General features: G+C 48.0%; 1 protein-coding gene across 2 annotated transcripts in view; it reads left to right on the top strand.

The window, feature by feature from the left end:
• LOC139411917 (cotranscriptional regulator ARB2A homolog) overlaps nucleotides 1-19307 on the top strand; it is a 272716-nt gene that overhangs the window by 198536 nt on the left and 54873 nt on the right. For both annotated transcript variants that reach the window (XM_071158672.1, XM_071158673.1), the window contains exon 10: nucleotides 6146-6230. In XM_071158672.1, the coding sequence (XP_071014773.1) occupies nucleotides 6146-6230 (85 nt within the window). The remainder of the gene's footprint in view (nucleotides 1-6145; nucleotides 6231-19307) is intronic.

Raw genomic sequence — 19307 nt, 5'->3', positions numbered from 1 at the left:
AGAAGGGGAGAGAGAGAGAGAGGGGGGGTAGAGGAAGGGTCAAAGATAGAAAAACAAGACAACTATGTTCCAGGAAGGGCAGCTGAGGAGTAAAAAGGGGAACAGAGAGAAGAGGATAGAGGTAGAGACATGTAGAGGGGGAACAGAGAGAAGAGGACAGAGGTAGAGGGGGAACAGAGGGAAGAGGATAGAGGTAGAGACATGTAGAGGGGGAACAGAGAGAAGAGGATAGAGGTAGAGGGGGGACAGAGAGAAGAGGACAGAGGTAGAGGGGGAACAGAGGGAAGAGGATAGAGGTAGAGACATGTAGAGGGGGAACAGAGAGAAGAGGATAGAGGTAGAGGGGGAACAGAGAGAAGAGGATAGAGGTAGAGGGGGAACAGAGAGAAGAGGATAGAGGTAGAGACATGTAGAGGGGGAACAGAGGGAAGAGGATAGAAGTAGAGACATGTAGAGAGGGAACAGAGGGAAGAGGATAGAGGTAGAGACATGTAGAGGGGGAACAGAGGGAAGAGGATAGAAGTAGAGACATGTAGAGAGGGAACAGAGGGAAGAGGATAGAGGTAGAGGGGGAACAGATGGAAGAGGATAGAGGTAGAGACATGTAGAGGGGGAACAGAGGGAAGAGGACAGAGAGGTGTGCAGCTGGCAGCCTGTCACAGCCCAAGGTGTCTCTTGTCACTGTGCTGGTCACACGCACGCAAAGGATGGCACTGCCATGAATAAAGCATCATAATCCACTGAGATTACACAAACAGTAGTGGGAGCTGGCCCACAGGGAACAAGTCAAACAGTAGTGGGAGCTGGCCCACAGGGAACAAGTCAAACAGTAGTGGGTTCTGGCCCACAGGGAACAAGTCAAACAGTAGTGGGTTCTGGCCCACAGGGAACAAGTCAAACAGAAGTGGGAGCTGGCCCACAGGGAACAAGTCAAACAGTAGTGGGAGCTGGCCCACAGGGAACAAGTCAAACAGTAGTGGGTTCTGGCCCACAGGGAACAAGTCAAACAGTAGTGGGAGCTGGCCCACAGGGAACAAGTCAAACAGTAGTGGGAGCTGGCCCACAGGGAACAAGTCAAACAGTAGTGGGTTCTGGCCCACAGGGAACAAGTCAAACAGTAGTGGGTTCTGGCCCACAGGGAACAAGTCAAACAGTAGTGGGTTCTGGCCCACAGGGAACAAGTCAAACAGTAGTGGGAGCTGGCCCACAGGGAACAAGTCAAACAGTAGTGGGAGCTGGCCCACAGGGAACAAGTCAAACAGTAGTGGGTTCTGGCCCACAGGGAACAAGTCAAACAGTAGTGGGAGCTGGCCCACAGGGAACAAGTCAAACAGTAGTGGGAGCTGGCCCACAGGGAACAAGTCAAACAGTAGTGGGTTCTGGCCCACAGGGAACAAGTCAAACAGTAGTGGGAGCTGGCCCACAGGGAACAAGTCAAACAGTAGTGGGTTCTGGCCCACAGGGAACAAGTCAATCAGTAGTGGGTTCTGGCCCACAGGGAACAAGTCAAACAGTAGTGGGTTCTGGCCCACAGGGAACAAGTCAAACAGTAGTGGGTTCTGGCCCACAGGGAACAAGTCAAACAGTAGTGGGAGCTGGCCCACAGGGAACAAGTCAAACAGTAGTGGGTTCTGGCCCACAGGGAACAAGTCAAACAGTAGTGGGAGCTGGCCCACAGGGAACAAGTCAAACAGTAGTGGGAGCTGGCCCACAGGGAACAAGTCAAACAGTAGTGGGAGCTGGCCCACAGGGAACAAGTCAAACAGTAGTGGGTTCTGGCCCACAGGGAACAAGTCAAACAGTAGTGGGAGCTGGCCCACAGGGAACAAGTCAAACAGTAGTGGGAGCTGGCCCACAGGGAACAAGTCAAACAGTATTGGGTTCTGGCCCACAGGGAACAAGTCAAACAGTAGTGGGAGCTGGCCCACAGGGAACAAGTCAAACAGTAGTGGGAGCTGGCCCACAGGGAACAAGTCAAACAGTAGTGGGTTCTGGCCCACAGGGAACAAGTCAAACAGTAGTGGGAGCTGGCCCACAGGGAACAAGTCAAACAGTAGTGGATTCTGGCCCACAGGGAACAAGTCAATCAGTAGTGGGTTCTGGCCCACAGGGAACAAGTCAAACAGTAGTGGGTTCTGGCCCACAGGGAACAAGTCAAACAGTAGTGGGTTCTGGCCCACAGGGAACACGTCAAACAGTAGTGGGAGCTGGCCCACAGGGAACAAGTCAAACAGTAGTGGGTTCTGGCCCACAGGGAACAAGTCAAACAGTAGTGGGAGCTGGCCCACAGGGAACAAGTCAAACAGTAGTGGGAGCTGGCCCACGGGGAACAAGTCAAACAGTAGTGGGTTCTGGCCCACAGGGAACAAGTCAAACAGTAGTGGGAGCTGGCCCACAGGGAACAAGTCAAACAGTAGTGGGAGCTGGCCCACAGGGAACAAGTCAAACAGTAGTGGGAGCTGGCCCACAGGGAACAAGTCAAACAGTAGTGGGAGCTGGCCCACAGGGAACAAGTCAGGGGTCTCAGGCAGTTAAAGGATGTCTGAGTAGTGATGTTTGGTGTCTGGGGTTTGAGAAGGTTTGGATATACTGTATGTGTGTGAGTCTTGATACGACAGGCTACAGGGGTTTGGGAGGAGATGGGCTCGCTACAGGGCTCACGTGGTGGGCAATGCATCAGCATGTTTATGTAGGATTGGTCGTGTGAGCGTGTGAGCGTGTGTGTATGTGTTAAGGTGGGTCGGGGGACATACAGGCTATATATTGACAGCACTTCCAGGATCTGTGTGTATCACTGTATCTGTAAAGCTGTAGTATAGACTACTGTCAAAGCAGTGTTTGGTCTCCATACTGTTAGCCATGCTATAGCAGCCGTGACAGGTACACACACACGTACAGTAGGTTTGTGCTGTTTAAGTGGGCTAGTCAGTGAGCGCAGTGGGAGGCAGGCTTTACTGCAGGCTGTAGCCCAGAGCAGGTGGCTCATTATAGGCCTGATGGGAGGCTTAAAAGTGTTGCACAGGTAGGACCTCTTTCCCAGTAACACCTGTCTTCCGTTTACACTCTGAAATCATAACAGTGCGCCATTAGGAGCACTGTTAGCATCCCGTTAAGTCCCGGTCGGCCACCGGTTTCTGCCACCAGGCTCCAAAAGGATTGTGGGATTTCGGAGCCATATGTTTCTGATTAATAATGGTGGGACTGAATGAGTTTGTGTGAAAAAGCCGCAGCGTGTGTATGTGTATGTAAGCTTCTCCTCCTCTCCTTTCCTTTTTTCCAGCATATTTCAGTCTAAGACAAAGCATTTCAAACACACACACACACAAAGTGAAAGCTAAGCATGCCTAGATATTTTATATTGATGATAATATAAAAATAAAAAAAATTGTACTAAGCTAAATTATTTAACGTCGTTGGCAGATAATTTAGCTTATTTTAACAAAAAAATAGCTTGATGCTTAGATTTCACTTTTTGCCGTGCACACACACACACACACACACACACACACACACACACACACACACACACACACACACACACACACACACACACACACAAACCAGCGCAGACAAACCAGGGTGACCTGTTTATGTTTGTGGTGTCTCATTCAGTTCAATGTTGCCATGGATTGGCGTCCTGGCATGAAGTATTGATAGTAATAATGTCTGAGAGAGAATTCGATGTGGCATCGTTTTGTCAACGTCCCTCTAATCCCATGCAGTGTGCTAGCCTGTATCTGACCAAAACTCAGCCTGACAAATCTGTTGAAACGCCGGCCCCTGCTCCTCCATTGGCAGGGAGCGGGAGGGCGGCCTTTGAAATGCCTCCCCCCACTCAAAGCACACCAGCACAGCTGACATCTTCTTCTTCCAGATGGAATGAATTAGGGAGATACAATGAGTCTGTCTGTCTGTCTGTCTGTCTGTCTGTCTGTCTGTCTGTCTGTCTGAATCCCTATACCCCCCCCAACCCCTCCCAACACAAAATTCCCCTCTATCTTGCCTACATTGCACACTCCTAAGCCACTCGATTGACAGGATGAAGGGATATCATTCCCCTTTGTGTGTGTTTGATAAGTTGGAACACGGATGTGTGCATTGTAAAAACACCAAACACGGTCTGTGACATTTTCTCCTCACAAAAACAGTAACTAAATCTCTGGTTACACTAAAGTTCCTCCTCACAGAATTGTTAAAGAAAGGTGACAACATCAAAAATGTTGCTCTCTGACCCTTATAGCTATATCCCCATCAATATATGTACAAACCATGTTTTTTTTCCTTACTTCCTTATCAGAATGATGTGTGTATTTGTTGCTTACAGACATGAATAAGGTGGATTGATCCTCACTACAGGTGCATGACTCTGAAATGAACGTGAAGTTTACATTAAGTTGTTGTCATAGAGTTGGAAACAAACACAGAGAGTTGAGGGCTACCCCTGAGGGCTACCCCTGAGGGCTACACCTGAGGGCTACCCCTGAGGGCTACACCTGAGGGCTACCCCTGAGGGCTACCCCTGAGGGCTACAGCTGAGGGCTACAGCTGAGGGCTACCCCTGAGGGCTACCGCTGAGGGCTACAGCTGAGGGCTACCCCTGAGGGCTACCCCTGAGGGCTACCCCTGAGGGCTACACCTGAGGGCTACCGCTGAGGGTTACACCTGAGGGCTACCGCTGAGGGCTACAGCTGAGGGCTACCCCTGAGGGCTACAGCTGAGGGCTACCGCTGAAGGTTACACCTGAGGGCTACCGCTGAGGGCTACCGCTGAGGGCTACAGCTGAGGGCTACCGCTGAGGGTTACCGCTGAGGGTTATACCTGAGGGCTACCGCTGAGGGCTACACCTGAGGGCTACCGCTGAGGGCTACACCTGAGGGCTACCACTGAGGGCTACTGCGTAGGGTTACACCTGAGGGCTACCGCTGAGGGCTACCACTGAGGGTTACACCTGAGGGCTACCGCTGAGGGCTACCACTGAGGGCTACCGCTGAGGGCTACCACTGAGGGCTACCACTGAGGGCTACCGCTGAGGGCTACACCTGAGGGCTACCGCGTAGGGTTACACCTGAGGGCTACCGCTGAGGGTTACACCTGAGGGCTACCGCTGAGGGCTACAGCTGAGGGCTACCGCTGAGGGCTACCACTGAGGGCTACAGCTGAGGGCTACAGCTGAGGGTTACACCTGAGGGCTACCGCTGAGGGCTACCACTGAGGGCTACACCTGAGGGCTACCGCTGAGGGCTACCGCTGAGAGCTACCGACAGGGTGAGGAAGGGTGTGGGTGGGAGGCAGTGTGAGGATACCCAGGGATCTAGGCAAGGTGGGGGTGTGGGGTTCACTGGCCTCCCTGATTGGCCCAGTCAGCTCCCTCTCTGTCCGAAAGAAGCAGGACCTTGGGAGAGGGTGATCACTGGGGTGTGTGTGGGGGGGGGGGGGGGTTCAAGGATGGGACCCCCTCCCAAAACACACACAAACACACCCCCACACACACAAGCACTGTATTGGCTATCAGGCGGGCCGAGGCAAAAGTAAACAAGATCAGATAAGCTGTGATTGGTCAGGAGGCCAGCCTAATCTCAGTGATTGGTCAGGAGGCCAGCCTAATCTCAGTGATTGGTCAGGAGGTCAGCCTAATCTCGGTGATTGGTCAGGAGGCCAGCCTAATCCCCTTTGCATTTCTGTTTCTTCTATTTCACTTGTATCTTATCTCAGGAACGTCTTCTCCATGCATTCCTCTTTCTCTTCATCCTCCCTCTCCCTCCTCCACACCCGTCAAACTAACACATACCACACTGCACCATCAACCCACTGGACATAACACACTGTCAGTCAGAATCATCACACACACACACAATGCACTGTATAAAGCAGCATTCCACATGTAGAAGGGTGAAGACAAGAGGGATAAAGATATGTTTGAAGAAGCGCTCCTCTGCTGTCTCTAAGTGTACGGCTGTGGACTGGCGGAGGGGGGTGTTGAGGGGTTATGGGTCACCAGGCTGCGTAGACACCCCCCTGGGGCGTCCCGGCTCGCCATCACAAACAAAATCTGACTAGTCTGAGCAGTGTGTCACAGGGCTTTTAATTGCTTGTTCCTGTCTCCTTCCCCCGTCTCTCCTCTCTTCACCACCTCCTCCCCCCACAGCACTGCCGGAACTGGGTGTCAAGCCCCGAGCCCCTGGACACACCGGTGGAGCCCATGCTACCAGACTGCCCTCGTCTCTCTGCAGGTAGTGTGTGTGACAGTGGATTCATCTCTCCCTCTCTCTCAATCTTTGTATGTATATCTCTCTGTATATGTTTTTTGTATCTATCTCTCTCTATATCTCTCTGTCTATCTTTATCTCTCTATAAACAGTTGAAATCGGAAATTTACATACACCTCAGCCAAATACATTTAAACTCAGTTTTCACAATTCCTGGCAAATTAATTCTAGTAAAAATTTCCTATTTTGGGTCAGTTAGGATCACCACTTTATTTTAAGAATGTGAAATGTCAGTATAATAGGAGAGAGAATTATTTATGTCAGCTTTTATTTCTTTCACATTCACAGTGGGTCAGAAGTTTACATACACTCAATTAGTATTTTGTAGCATTGCCTTTATATTGTTTAACTTGGGTCAAATGTTTCGGGTAGACTTCCACAAGCTTCCCACAATAAGTTGGGTGAATATTGGCCCATTCCTCCTGACAGAGCTGGTGTAACTGAGTCAGGTTTGTAGGCCTCCTTGCTCGCACACGCTTTTTAAGTTCTGCCCACACATTTTCTATAGGATTGAGGTCAGGTTTTGTGATGGCCACTCCAATACCTTGACTTTGTTGTCCTTAAGCCATTTTGCCACAACTTTGGAAGTATGCTTGAGGTCATTGTCCATTTGGAAGACCCATTTGCGACCAAGCTTTAGCTTCCTGACTGATGTCTTGAGATGTTGCTTCAATATATCCACATCATTTTCGTTCCTCATGATGCCATCTATTTTGTGAAGTGCACCAGCCCCTCCTGCAGCAAAGCACCCCCACAACATGATGCTGCCACCCCCGTGCTTCACGGTTGGGATGGTGTTCTTCGGCTTGCAAGCCTCCCCCTTTTTCCTCCAAACATAACAATGGTCATTAATGCTGAACAGTTCTATTTTTGTTTCATCAGACCAGAGGACATTTCTCCAAAAAGTACGAACTTTGTCCCCATGTACAGTTGCAAACCTTAGTCTGGCTTTTTAATGGTGGTTTTGGAGCAGTGGCTTCTTCCTTGCTGAGCGGCCTTTCAGGTTATGTCGATATAGGACTCGTTTTACTGTGGATATAGATACTTTTGTACCTGTTTCCTCCAGCATCTTCATAAGGTCCTTTGCTGTTGTTCTGGGAATGATTTGCACTTTTCACACCAAAGTACATTCATCTCTAGGAGACAGAACCCATCTCCTTCTTGAGTGGTATGACAGCTGCATGGTCCCATGGTGTGTATACTTGCGTACTATTGTTCGTACAGATGAACGTGGTACCTTCAGGCGTTTGGATGAACAAGGATGAACCAGACTTGTGGAGGTCTACAATTTGTTTTCCGATTTCTTTTGATTTTCCCATGATGTCAAGCAAAGAGGCACTGAGTTTGAAGGTAGGCCTTGAAATACATCCACAGGTACACCTCCAATTGACTCAAATTATGTCAATTAGCCTATCAGAAGCTTCTAAAGCCATGACATCATTTTATGGAATTTTCCTAGCTGTTTAAAGGCACAGTCAACTTAGTGTATGTAAACTTCTGACCCACTGGAATTGTGATACAGTGAATTATAAGTGAAATAATCTGTCTGTAAACAGTTGTTGGACAAACACCATGAGGCTGCAGGACTTAAGCACTGTTATACAGAACCAGTCAAATGTTTGGACACACCTTCACATTCAAGTTTATTTTTTATTTTTACTATTTTCAACATTGTAGAATAATAGTGACGGCATCAAAACTATGAAATAACACAGATGGAATCATGTAGTAACCAAAAAAAATGTGCTTTTTCTTCACTCTGCGGTCTAACTCATCCCAAACCATCTCAATTGCGTTGAGGTTGGTTGATTGTGGAGGCCAGGTCATCTGATGCAGCATTCCATCACTCTCCTTCTTGGTCAAATAGTCCTTACACAGCCTGGAGGTGTGTTGGGTCATTTTCCTGTTGAAAAAATGATAGCCCCACTAAGAGCAAACCAGATGGGATGGAATATCGCTGCAGAAGGCTGTGGTAGCCATGCTGGTTAAGTGTGCCTTGAATTCTAAATAAATCACAGTCATTGTCACCAGCAAAGCACCCCCACACCACCACTCCTCCGTGATTCACGGTGGGAACTGCACATGTGGAGATCATCCATTCACCTACTCTGCATCTCACAAAGACACGGCAGTAGGAACCAAAAATGGACTCATCAGACCAAAGGACAGATTTTTTATTTGAGCTGCTTGCCATATTATGGACTCTTTTACCAAGTAAGGCTATCTTCTGTATACTACCTCTACCTTTTCACAGTACAGTTGATTGGCTCAAACACATTAGGAAGGAATGAAATTCCACAAATTAACTTTTAACAAGGCACACCTGTTAATTGAAATGTATACCTCATGAAGCTGGTTGAGAGAATTCCAAGAGTGTGTAAAGCTGTCATCAAGGCAAAGGGTGGCTACTTTAAAGAATCTCAAATTTAATATGATTTGGTTACTACATGATTCCATTTGTGTTATTTCATAGTCTTGATGTCTTCACTGTTATTCTACAATGTAGAAAATAGGACAAATAAAGAAAAACTCTTGAATGAGTAGGTGTGTCCAAACTTTTGACTGGTTCTGTATGCCACAGTTATCAGGACTTGTCTTATTCCGGGCATATTTGATTGACCATTGGTCTTAATGACTTTTACATCGGTGATAATGAGAGAGAGTGAGTGTAAAGTTGCGTCCAGCTCAGCAAGTCTTTGGTGGCTAGTCGCTCTGGTCTCGTGTCAAAGGTTGATTTGATTGTCTTTGTGTCCTTGGTGGCTTGACAGGGAGCGAGGCACCACCATTGTGCTGTGAGTCACAAGAGAGCAGCCAGAGGTGACAGAGGTGGAGGGAAGGGTGTCAAAGTACCATGACCCAGCTTTTTCTCTGCTGAGGGAATGCTTCTCAATTCATCCCTCTACCCCTCCCATCCATATCCTTGTCCATAATTCAGCTGTCACGACGGGGAGTGTGTGTGTGCGTGTGCGTGTGCGTGCATGCATGCATGCTACTATGGTAGGGGATTGCTCTGCTCTGAGGAGATAATGGCTAACCACAATGTGTTCATCAACAGACTTCTGTTTCCTCGTTGTCACTAACCTCACACACACACACACACACACACACAGAAACAGCATACCACACCAAGAGCTAACTGCACTCTCCTGGAGCCCGGGAAGCCTCCGGCTACTGGGACACTATGGTGAATGGCGCCTGATCAGACAGACACTAAGACGTCTGAAGGCAATTCAAGGCATGCCATTGGCTGTCCTTCAGATGTTTTGGTTTGAGTGACAGAGCTGTCAGGCAGTGAGGAGGGAGTCACTGGCGGCACTGAAGGATGAGTCTCCCTTTCATTCCATCCCACTGATCTCTCTCTCTCTCTCTCTCTGTCTCTGTCTTTGTCTCTGTCTCTGTCTCTGTCTCTCATTCCCTTCCCTGTCTCTCCATGTGTGGTGCTGTTGTTGCGTAGGTGTTCTCCATGCAGGTTTTGGTGTTTGGCAGAAGGACCTGGAGACAGGCCTGTCTGTCTTTCTGTTGGTGCTAATCATCTGTGAAGCAACATTGGTACCAGCATGGCAATGCCCCACTGAGGGGCTGTTTAGTGTGAGGGGTGTCTGCTACCATCTCTGTTTATTGTTTTTAACGTGATAAACCCTGGACCGGTTCCCTGTTAGCCTGGCTAGCTTTTCTCTCTCTTTTTCATTTTCATTCCCTCTTTCAAAAGGAATCTTCCCCTAGAAGGTCACTGCTCCAGAGCTGGCAGCGGCCTGACAGACTGGCATCATTTTATCAGTTAGGAGCATGTTGAAAACTGCCTAAATATGCAGATAAAGTGGAACAAATCTCCTGCTGGAAAGCTTCTCCGTTTGCCTGCGGGCTGGGGAGAGGGGCTGGGGAGAGGGCTAGGGGGGCTGGGGCGAGGGGCTGGGGAGAGGGGCAGGGGGCTGGGTAGAGGGCTAGGGGGGCTGGGGAGAGGGGCAGGGGGCTGGGGAGAGGGCTAGGTGGGCTGGGGAGAGGGGCAGGGGAGAGGGGCTGGGGAGAGGGGCAGGGGGCTGGGAGAGGGGCTGGGGAAAGGGGCTGGGGAGAGGGGCAGGGGGCTGGGGAGAGGGCTAGGGGGGCTGGGGAGAGGGGCAATTGGAGAGGGGCAGGGGGCTGGGGAGAGGGCTACGGGGGCTGGGGAGAGGGGCTGGGGTCAGGGGTAGAGGGGCTGGGGAGAGTGGGATAGGGTCTGGAGAGAGGGGCTGGGTCTAGGGGCTGGGGGGCTGGAGAAGGGCAGGGGGCTGGGGCCTTCCCAGGGTCTGACTCACCACTGCTGGGCTGCAGTCACAGAGCAGATAGCCAGGAGAGAGAGAGAGGCAGAGCTGGGCAGGCCCGCTCTAGTCAGGCTTAGAGTCACACAACAGTGATAACACACTGTAGTTAAAATAATAGTTATTAATAATAGTTATTTTTGATTTTTCCAATTCAACAAAATTTTTCCAATTCAACAAAATTGAATTCAACTAAGTAGCTAACAAAGAATTGATGCAATGTGGATGTATGAATTGCTCAAACCAAAAGTGTCAAATATAGAGATTTAAGAAAAGTCTAGTATGTTTTACCTGAACTCAAGACTGCCAGTGATTCCTACAAGCCTGTAGAAAGAAATGGATGATGTAGTGTGTGTGTGTGTGTTGCGGAGATGAGCCCTGTGATGAGATGAGCACAGTGTAAAGCCTCTGATACGGCACTGCTGACCATGAAACACCTCTGCTTGTCGACACCTCCGCCCAGCCTACAGGCCCCCGTCCATCCGTCTGATGGATGTTTATCTGTTGAGTTACACTTCCAGAGGAAACGCATCCCGCCTCATCTCCTCACTTCCTCTGTTTTTTCAGCTTGACTTTTTTCAGGGGTCGGGGGGGTGTCTGCTGGCTCATCGAAAGATCAGAGGAAGGGCGTATTTTTGGCTTGTTTGTCTTTACTGACGTTAGCGTAGTCTAGCGTCAGTGGAGCCTAGCTTTAGAGAAGCCTAGCGTTAGAGGAACCTCGTGTTAGAGGAGCCTAGCGTTAGCGTGGCCTAGCGTTAGAGGAGCCTAGCGTTAGAGGAGCCTAGCGTTAGAGGAGCCTAGCGTTAGAGGGGCCTAGCGTTAGAGGAACCTAGCGTTAGAGGAACCTCGTGTTAGAGGAGCCTAGCGTTAGCGTGGCCTAGCGTTAGAGGAGCCTAGCTTTAGAGGAGCCTAGCGTTAGAGGAGCCTAGCGTTAGAGGAGCCTAGCGTTAGAGGAGCCTAGCGTTAGAGGGGCCTAGCGTTAGAGGGGCCTAGCGTTAGAGGAACCTAGCGTTAGAGGAACCTCGTGTTAGAGGAGCCTAGCGTTAGCGTGGCCTAGCGTTAGAGGAGCCTAGCGTTAGAGGAGCCTAGCGTTAGAGGAGCCTAGCGTTAGAGGAGCCTAGCGTTAGAGGATCCTAGCGTTAGAGGGGCCTAGCGTTAGAGGATCCTAGCGTTAGCGTGGCCTAGTGTTAGAGGAGCCTAGCGTTAGAGGGGCCTAGCGTTAGCGTGGCCTAGCTTTAGAGGAGCCTAGCGTTAGAGGAGCCTAGCGTTAGAGGAGCCTAGCGTTAGAGGAGCCTAGCGTTAGAGGGGCCTAGCGTTAGAGGGGCCTAGCGTTAGAGGGGCCTAGCGTTAGAGGGGCCTAGCGTTAGAGGGGCCTAGCGTTAGAGGGGCCTAGCGTTAGCGTGTCCTAGCGTTAGAGGGGCCTAGCGTTAGCGTGGCCTAGCGTTAGAGGAGCCCAGCGTAGCAGGAAATAGCTAGGGTAAGAGGTGGGGAACCAGAAACAAACTCTGACCCTGATCCTGTCACGGTGCTCATCTTCGGGGCAAGCTATCGTCTGGATCATACAGGTGCCAAGCTCGCCCTAGACTGACACGGCCTTGTGAAAATCGCTGACCCGGCAGTCGCTTGGCTCTTATGGTTCTGTCACCATCCACCTCTCTGAGAACACCATAGACATGGACGGCTTTTAGATACAACCACAGACAGAGGTGATTGTGTATTGGAGGGATGTTACGGTATTCAAGGAACATGGACCTCATTTTTATTTGTAGAATGTTTGAAGAACGGTTGATACTGTTTATTGGTGAAATATTAATCTATATCTTAAGTGTTAGGTAGAAAAATATAAGTTTAGTATCTAGTCACTGAGTAGTTAAGTGATTTTTAGGCATGTATTGAGATGCTGTGTCTATGTTCAGGAAACACGTTGGCTGCTGTCATCAGCCTCTCCTGCCAGCCTAACCAGTCTTTCATCTTCTTCCTCTGTACTAACTAGGGTTTCAACATTCTGTGAACTTTCCATAACTAACCCTAGTTTTCCTGAAATCCCAGTTGGAAGATTCCTGGAATCAGGAGGGATTTCCAACTGGGATTTATGAAAATGACCGTAGTACTAACACACTCCACCACTACACATATTGTCACAAATCATTGTGCCGCTTGTGTCATGTATTGAATGTATCTTACTCTTATTTATAAGCTCCCCCTCCCCCCCCCTCTCCCTCTATCCCTCTACCCTCACTTTCTTTCACCTCCCTCTACCCCCCTCTCTCTCCCCCTCCCTCTTTCTCCCCTCCCTCTGTCTCTCCCTCTCTCCCCCCTCCCTCTGTCTCCCCCTCTCTCCCCCCTAACTCTCTCCCCTCTCTCTCCCTCTCCCCCCTCTCTTTCTCCCCCTCTCTCTCTCCCTCTCCCCCCTCTCTTTCTCCCCTCCCACTCTCTCTCTCTCCCCTCCCTCTTTCTCCCCTCCCTCTGTCTCTCATTCTGCCTTCGCTCTTTCTCCTTCTCTCTCTCCTCCTCTCTCTCTCACCCCCTCACTCCCCCCCCCCCCCCCCCCTCCCTCTCTCTCTCTCTCCGTTGTAGAGGATCGGAAGACACAGCCTTCATTTGCTATTTCTCTTTCAAATGGAGTTGAGGCCTAAAGGTGCTTGATCCGTGTGCTCCGGCACCAGACTGGTGGGCCCTGACCCACTTGGCTCACAGCTTTATGTAATGATGATGATAATGAGTTTAAAAGAACCATGCAGACAGGAGCAGACCACTGGAGAGAGAATCATGTTTATTTTGCCATCTACTTTCCTTCCTCCCTTGTCTGTGTCTCTGAGTTTGTTGTACCTCTGTGATTGGCCTACAACACAGAAGGCCTCTGACAGGGTCATATTCAAGGCACTGAGTCAACAAAATGTATGAGTGGCTAATGTGGAGGGAGGAGGTGGAAGGGAACAGCTTCAAGAAACAGTCAAAGTTGCACAGGTGATCTTATTAGTTTTTCTCTTTTTTAAATAATGGACTCTGTATGGATTGTTTGACATCTGTTTTGGAGACATTGTCAGGTTAAAGTATCTGAGTGGCGTGATGCAGAGAGAGATAGAAAAAACTTCATTTTCACACTAACAGAAACGGAGAAACGACACAACTGAAAGTAATTTGACCCGGAATGAACAGACTGACCCAGGCTACAACCCCCTACATGTAAACTTAGGGGGACAATATGAAAAAGATCCCCCTTGAGAGAGAACGGAGCCTTGAGAGGAACCCGATTGCTTTGTATCAAAGACCCAGTCACTTTGATCACTTTGAGATGACTGTGTGTGTCTATCGACTGATCTTGGTGTTCCCTGTCTCTGTCTGTGACGTTTGTCTGAAGTCTGGTGAGAGTTAGCACATGATGCATACCAACTACCAGAACATATACACCATTCTGCCATGGGCCTTGGCGAGGTCTCTGTTTTCTCAATAATACAACATAAATATATGTTTCATGATAACATTAGAAGCTTATTGTTACGTCTCAAAATCAATATGTTGAATGCATGTCTGTATCAGCTGTATGTACAGTACTGGTCAAAAGTTTGGACACACCTACACGTTCAAGGGTTTTTCTTTATTTTACTATTTTCTACATTGTAGAAGAATAGTGAAGACATCAAAACTATTAAATAACATATATGGAATCATGTAGTAACCAAAAAAGTGTTAAACAAATCTAAATATAGTTGCCACCCTTTGCCTTGATGACAGCTTTGCACACTCTTGGCATTCTCTCAACCAGCTTCATTAGGTAGTCACCCGGAATGCATTTCAATTAACAGGTCTGCCTCGTTAAAAGTTAATTTGTGGAATGTATTTCCATATTAATGCATTTAAGACAATCAGTTGTGTCTTGACAAGGTAGGGGTGGTATACAGTAGATAGCCCTATTTGGTAATAGACCAAGTCCATATTATGGCAAGAACAGCTCAAATAAGCAGAGAGAAATGACAGTCCATCATTACTTTAAGACATGAAGGTCATTCAATACGGAAAATGTCAAGAACTTTGAAAATTTCTTCAAGTGCAGTCGCAAAAACCATCAAGCGCTATGACGTAACTGGCTCTCATGAGGACCACCACAGGAAAGGAAGACCCAGAGTTACCTCAACTGCAGAGGATAAGTTCATAGTGTTACCAGCCTCAAATCGCCATTTAACGGGGTGGCAGGGTAGCCTAGTGGTTAGAGCATTGAACTAGTAACCGAAAGGTTGCAAGTTCAAATCCCCGAGCTGACAAGGTACAAAATATGTCGTTCTGCCCCTGAACAGGCAGTTAGGCCATCATTGAAAATAAGAATGTGTTCTGAACTGACTTGCCTAGTTAAATAAAGGTAAAATAAATAAAAGATTGCACCTTACAGAGAGTTAAAGTAACAGACACATCTCAACATCAACCTTTCAGAGGAGGCTGCGTGACTCAGGCCTTCATGATCAAATTGCTGCAACGAAACTATTATTAAAGGACACCAATGAGAAGAATAGACTTGGTTGAGCCAAGAAACACAAGCAATTTACATTAGACCTGTGGAAATCTGTCCTTTGGTCTGATGAGTACACATTTTGGATTTCTGCTTCCAACCGCTGTGTCTTTAAGACGCAGAGTTGGTGAACGGATGATCACCGCATGTGTGGTTCCCACGGTGAAGCATGGAGGAGGAGGTGTGATGGTGTGGGGGTGCTTTGCTGGTGACTCTGTCAGTGATTTATTTAGAATTCAAAGCACACTTAACCAGCATGGCTACCACATCATTCTGCAGCGATACACCATCCCACATGGTTTGCGTTTAGTGGGACTATCATTTGCTTTTCAACAGGACAATGACCCAAAACTCCAGGCTGAGTAAGGGCTATTTGACCAAGAAGGAGAGTGATGGAGTGCTGAATCAGATGACCTGGCATCCACAATCACCCGACCTCAACCCAATTGAGATGTTTTGGGATGAGTTGGACCACAGAGTAAAGGAAAAACATCCAACAAGTGCTCAGCATATGTGGGAACTCCTTCAAGACTGTTGGAGAAGAATTCCAGGTGACTACCTGATGAAGCTGGTTGAGAGAATGCAAAGCTGTCATCAAGACAAAGGATAGCTACTTTGAAGAATCTAAAATACAAGTATATTTTGATTTAACACCTTTGTTTACTACATGAATCCATATGTGTTATTTCATAGTTTTAATGTCTTCACTGTTATTCTACAATGTAGAAAATAGTAAAAAAAAAATTAAAAAACTCTTGAATGAGTAGGTGTGACAGAATGACAGAGAGTGGCAGCTACACTGTGTGATTCCATTGAGAGTAGCATGGCCCTGCCTAGACTTTTGTCTGGGAGTATTGGGTGGACTTCTCCCTGGTCTAGTCTAGTGGTCCAGTAATGGTCTCTCTCATGAGGCTGTCAAAGTGATAATAAGCTGGTCAGGCTGACTTGGTAAAAATGTGAAAACGTAGCAGCCCCAGCTGTCTCCGTGAAAACCACCTCACTGAGTCTTTATGCTATCTCTTTTATTCCTGTTAATCTCATTTTATCTCCGAGCCTTTTCCCTCATCACATCCACGCCTGTAATCTCGCCGCCCACATTTATTTTATTAGAAATTGTATGGCAACTGGTTGCTAAGCAACACTGAAGGTCAGGTAAAATTTGTTGTATTTTTTAGAGTAGTAAAGCCCACCTACAGGTAACTGCCAAAATAATGGAAACACTTGAGTAAATGAGGGTACAAAGTGTAATGAAAGCAGGCGCTTCCACATAGGTGTGGTTCCTAAGTTAATTAAGCAATTAACATCCCATCATGCTTAGGGTCATGTATAAAAATGATGTACAGGCCATTATTTTGGCCACCATGTCTATGCTCCCATAGGATAACAATGCCCCTATCCACAGGGCACAGGTGGTCACTGAATGGTCATGAAAACTATGTAAACCATATGCCATGGCCATCTCAGTCACCAGATCTCAACCCAATTGAACACATATGGGAGATTCTGGAGCGGTGCCTGTGACAGCATTTTCCACCACCTCAAAAAAACACCAAATGATGGAATTTGTTGTGGAAGAAGGGTGTCTCATCCCTCCAATAAAGATCCAGTAGAAACCAGGTGCATTGAAGCTGTTCTGGCTCGTGGTGGCCCAAGGTCCTATTAAGACCCTTTGTGACTCCTTTATTTTGTCAATTACCCGTATCTATTGGTTTGTGAATGTAGTGAAGGGTAATCTACGTAAATGCCATCTGCTCATCTTATTTATTTTGTGAAAAGTGTTTATGCACCTTTTATGTAATATTAGTGTAATATTAGTGTAATATTAGTGCAATATTAGTGTAATATTAGTGTAATATTAGTGTAATATTAGTGTTAACATTAGCCGTCGCCCATCACCTCCACCTGTGTTTACCTTTTTGCATCTATTGATCCCATGTGGCTTAGTTGGTAGAGCATGGTGCTCTGAGCATGGTGCATGGTGCTTGGTGCTTGCAATTTCAGGGTTTCGTGGGTTTGATTCCCACTGGGGCCACATGGACACATGACTGTTAGTCGCTTTGGATCAAAGTGTGTGCTACATAGCATACAGTTCACCATACCCAGGGTCTCTGTCTGTAGTTCACCTTACCCTGGGTATCTGTCTGTAGATAATCATACCCTGGGTATCTGTCTGTGGATCACCATACCCAGGGTCTCTGTCTGTAGATCACCATACCCAGGGTATCTGTCTGTAGTTCACCATACCCAGGGTCTATGTCTGTAGGTTCACCATACCCATGGTCTATGTCTGTAGGTTCACCATACCCAGGGTCTATGTCTGTAGATCCCCATACCCAGGGTCTCTGTCTGTAGATCACCATACTCCGGGTCTCTGTCTGTAGTTCACCATACCCAGGGTCTATGTCTGTAGATCACCATACCCAGGGTCTATGTCTGTAGATCACCATACCCAGGGTCTGTCTGTAGTTCACCATACCCAGGGTCTCGGTCTGTAGTTCACCATTCCCAGGGTCTATGTCTGTAGGTTCACCATACCCAGGGTCTCGGTCTGTAGATCACCATACTCCGGGTCTCTGTCTGTAGTTCACCATACCCAGGGTCTATGTCTGTAGATCACCATACCCAGGGTCTCTGTCTGTAGATCACCATACTCCGGGTCTCTGTCTGTAGTTCACCATACCCAGGGTCTATGTCTGTAGATCACCATACCCAGGGTCTATGTCTGTAGATCACCATACCCAGGGTCTATGTCTGTAGTTCACCATACCCAGGGTCTATGTCTGTAGTTCACCATACCCAGGGTCTATGTCTGTAGTTCACCATACCCAGGGTCTATATCTGTAGATCACCATACCCAGGGTCTATGTCTGTAGATCACCATACCCAGGGTCTCTGTCTGTAGTTCACCATACCAAGGGTCTATGTCTGTAGTTCACCATACCCAGGGTCTCTGTCTGTAGATACGCTGCTGGTCCCTGAAAATAAGTGAATGGATTTGAGTGTAGCAGGGAGATGGCTGACACATGGTCATGATGTCCTTTGAGGTCCCAGTTCCTCTCACTATTAAGGGTGTTAATAGAAAACTGTGTGAGCAGGGTGTGTGTGGGGGGTGTTGGGTGGCAGAGGGTTCATCTGTGGAGGGGGGGTAAAGGTATCTGAAAGCTTTCCATCTGAAACAGTTCATGTGTATATTATGACATTTTGTGACTTTTCTTTTGCTTTGGTGTTCAGCAAAAGGTTTTTTCTTCTGTTCGTGCACACAAAACATTTTCTCGAGGTAAGTTGAAGTTCGTGAGCCAACGTCTACGCTCCTTTGTCATTGGTCAACCATAGGGATTTTTCACATAAGTGTTTGTTGTTTTTCAACGATAGACAACTTGTTTCCATGCACATTTTTCCACATACTGCACCACTAAGAAATTGCAGGACTAAAACGAATGACACATTTATTGAGGAAGTGTATACTGGAAAAGGTGTCTCAAGATGGACAAACAGTGCTATTGCCGGAAGAAAAAAAGTTCAAGTGCACTCTGTTTTACCCAACCCTCTCCTCCTGTGATCAGCTCCCGCGGATGCCTTCAGGCAGCTGGCCGCCCACTACCAATAGTGTTAGCATCACCGTGGAATCACCGCCTCTAACTGGGGGAGGAGGATGAACCAGGGGGTAGGAGGGAGGGGAGTGTTGAGGCTTCTTCAACCACTAGAGGCCTTCTGTGACTGACGTTTTTAGCATAGATATCTGGCCATGTGTTTGGTGTTGCTGGACATAGTCTGGTTAGCCCTGGTTAGCCTGGGTTAGCCTTGGTTAGCCCTGGTTAGCCTTGGTTAGCCCCATGCTCTGTGAGTGACTGTTTTCTTGTGGGACCATGATGGCTTTATCATGCCGTCAGAACGCACGTGTCTCTTCAGAGTCTCTGCCATGCTGAACAACAGCACTGTCACTATGGAGTCCCTCTACACAGGCCACGCTTTATCCTTTCTGCCGCAGGTTCGTCTTCAATTCCCTTTTTTTCCTGGTCTTTTTCCCTTCCTCTGAGACTCGTTTCGTTTGTTTCATGATGCACAATTTCTAAGTGTGTTCATGAAGTCCATTCATTAGGTTTAGCTGCTAATGGGCCCTTTAGTGTGCCAGGCTTTGATAAGGCTAGGGGAGAGGAGAGGTTGTTGCCTGACTAGACTACAGGAGGCTGGATAACTACAGTTAAAGCAGGGCAGAGACGCACCAGGACGAAACACCCAGCA

This window comes from Oncorhynchus clarkii, chromosome 6 (genome assembly GCF_045791955.1).
Source record: "Oncorhynchus clarkii lewisi isolate Uvic-CL-2024 chromosome 6, UVic_Ocla_1.0, whole genome shotgun sequence".
NCBI lineage: Eukaryota > Metazoa > Chordata > Actinopteri > Salmoniformes > Salmonidae > Oncorhynchus > Oncorhynchus clarkii.
Note: the sequence above shows the minus strand (reverse complement) of the source record. Positions and strands in the feature narration are given on the sequence as shown.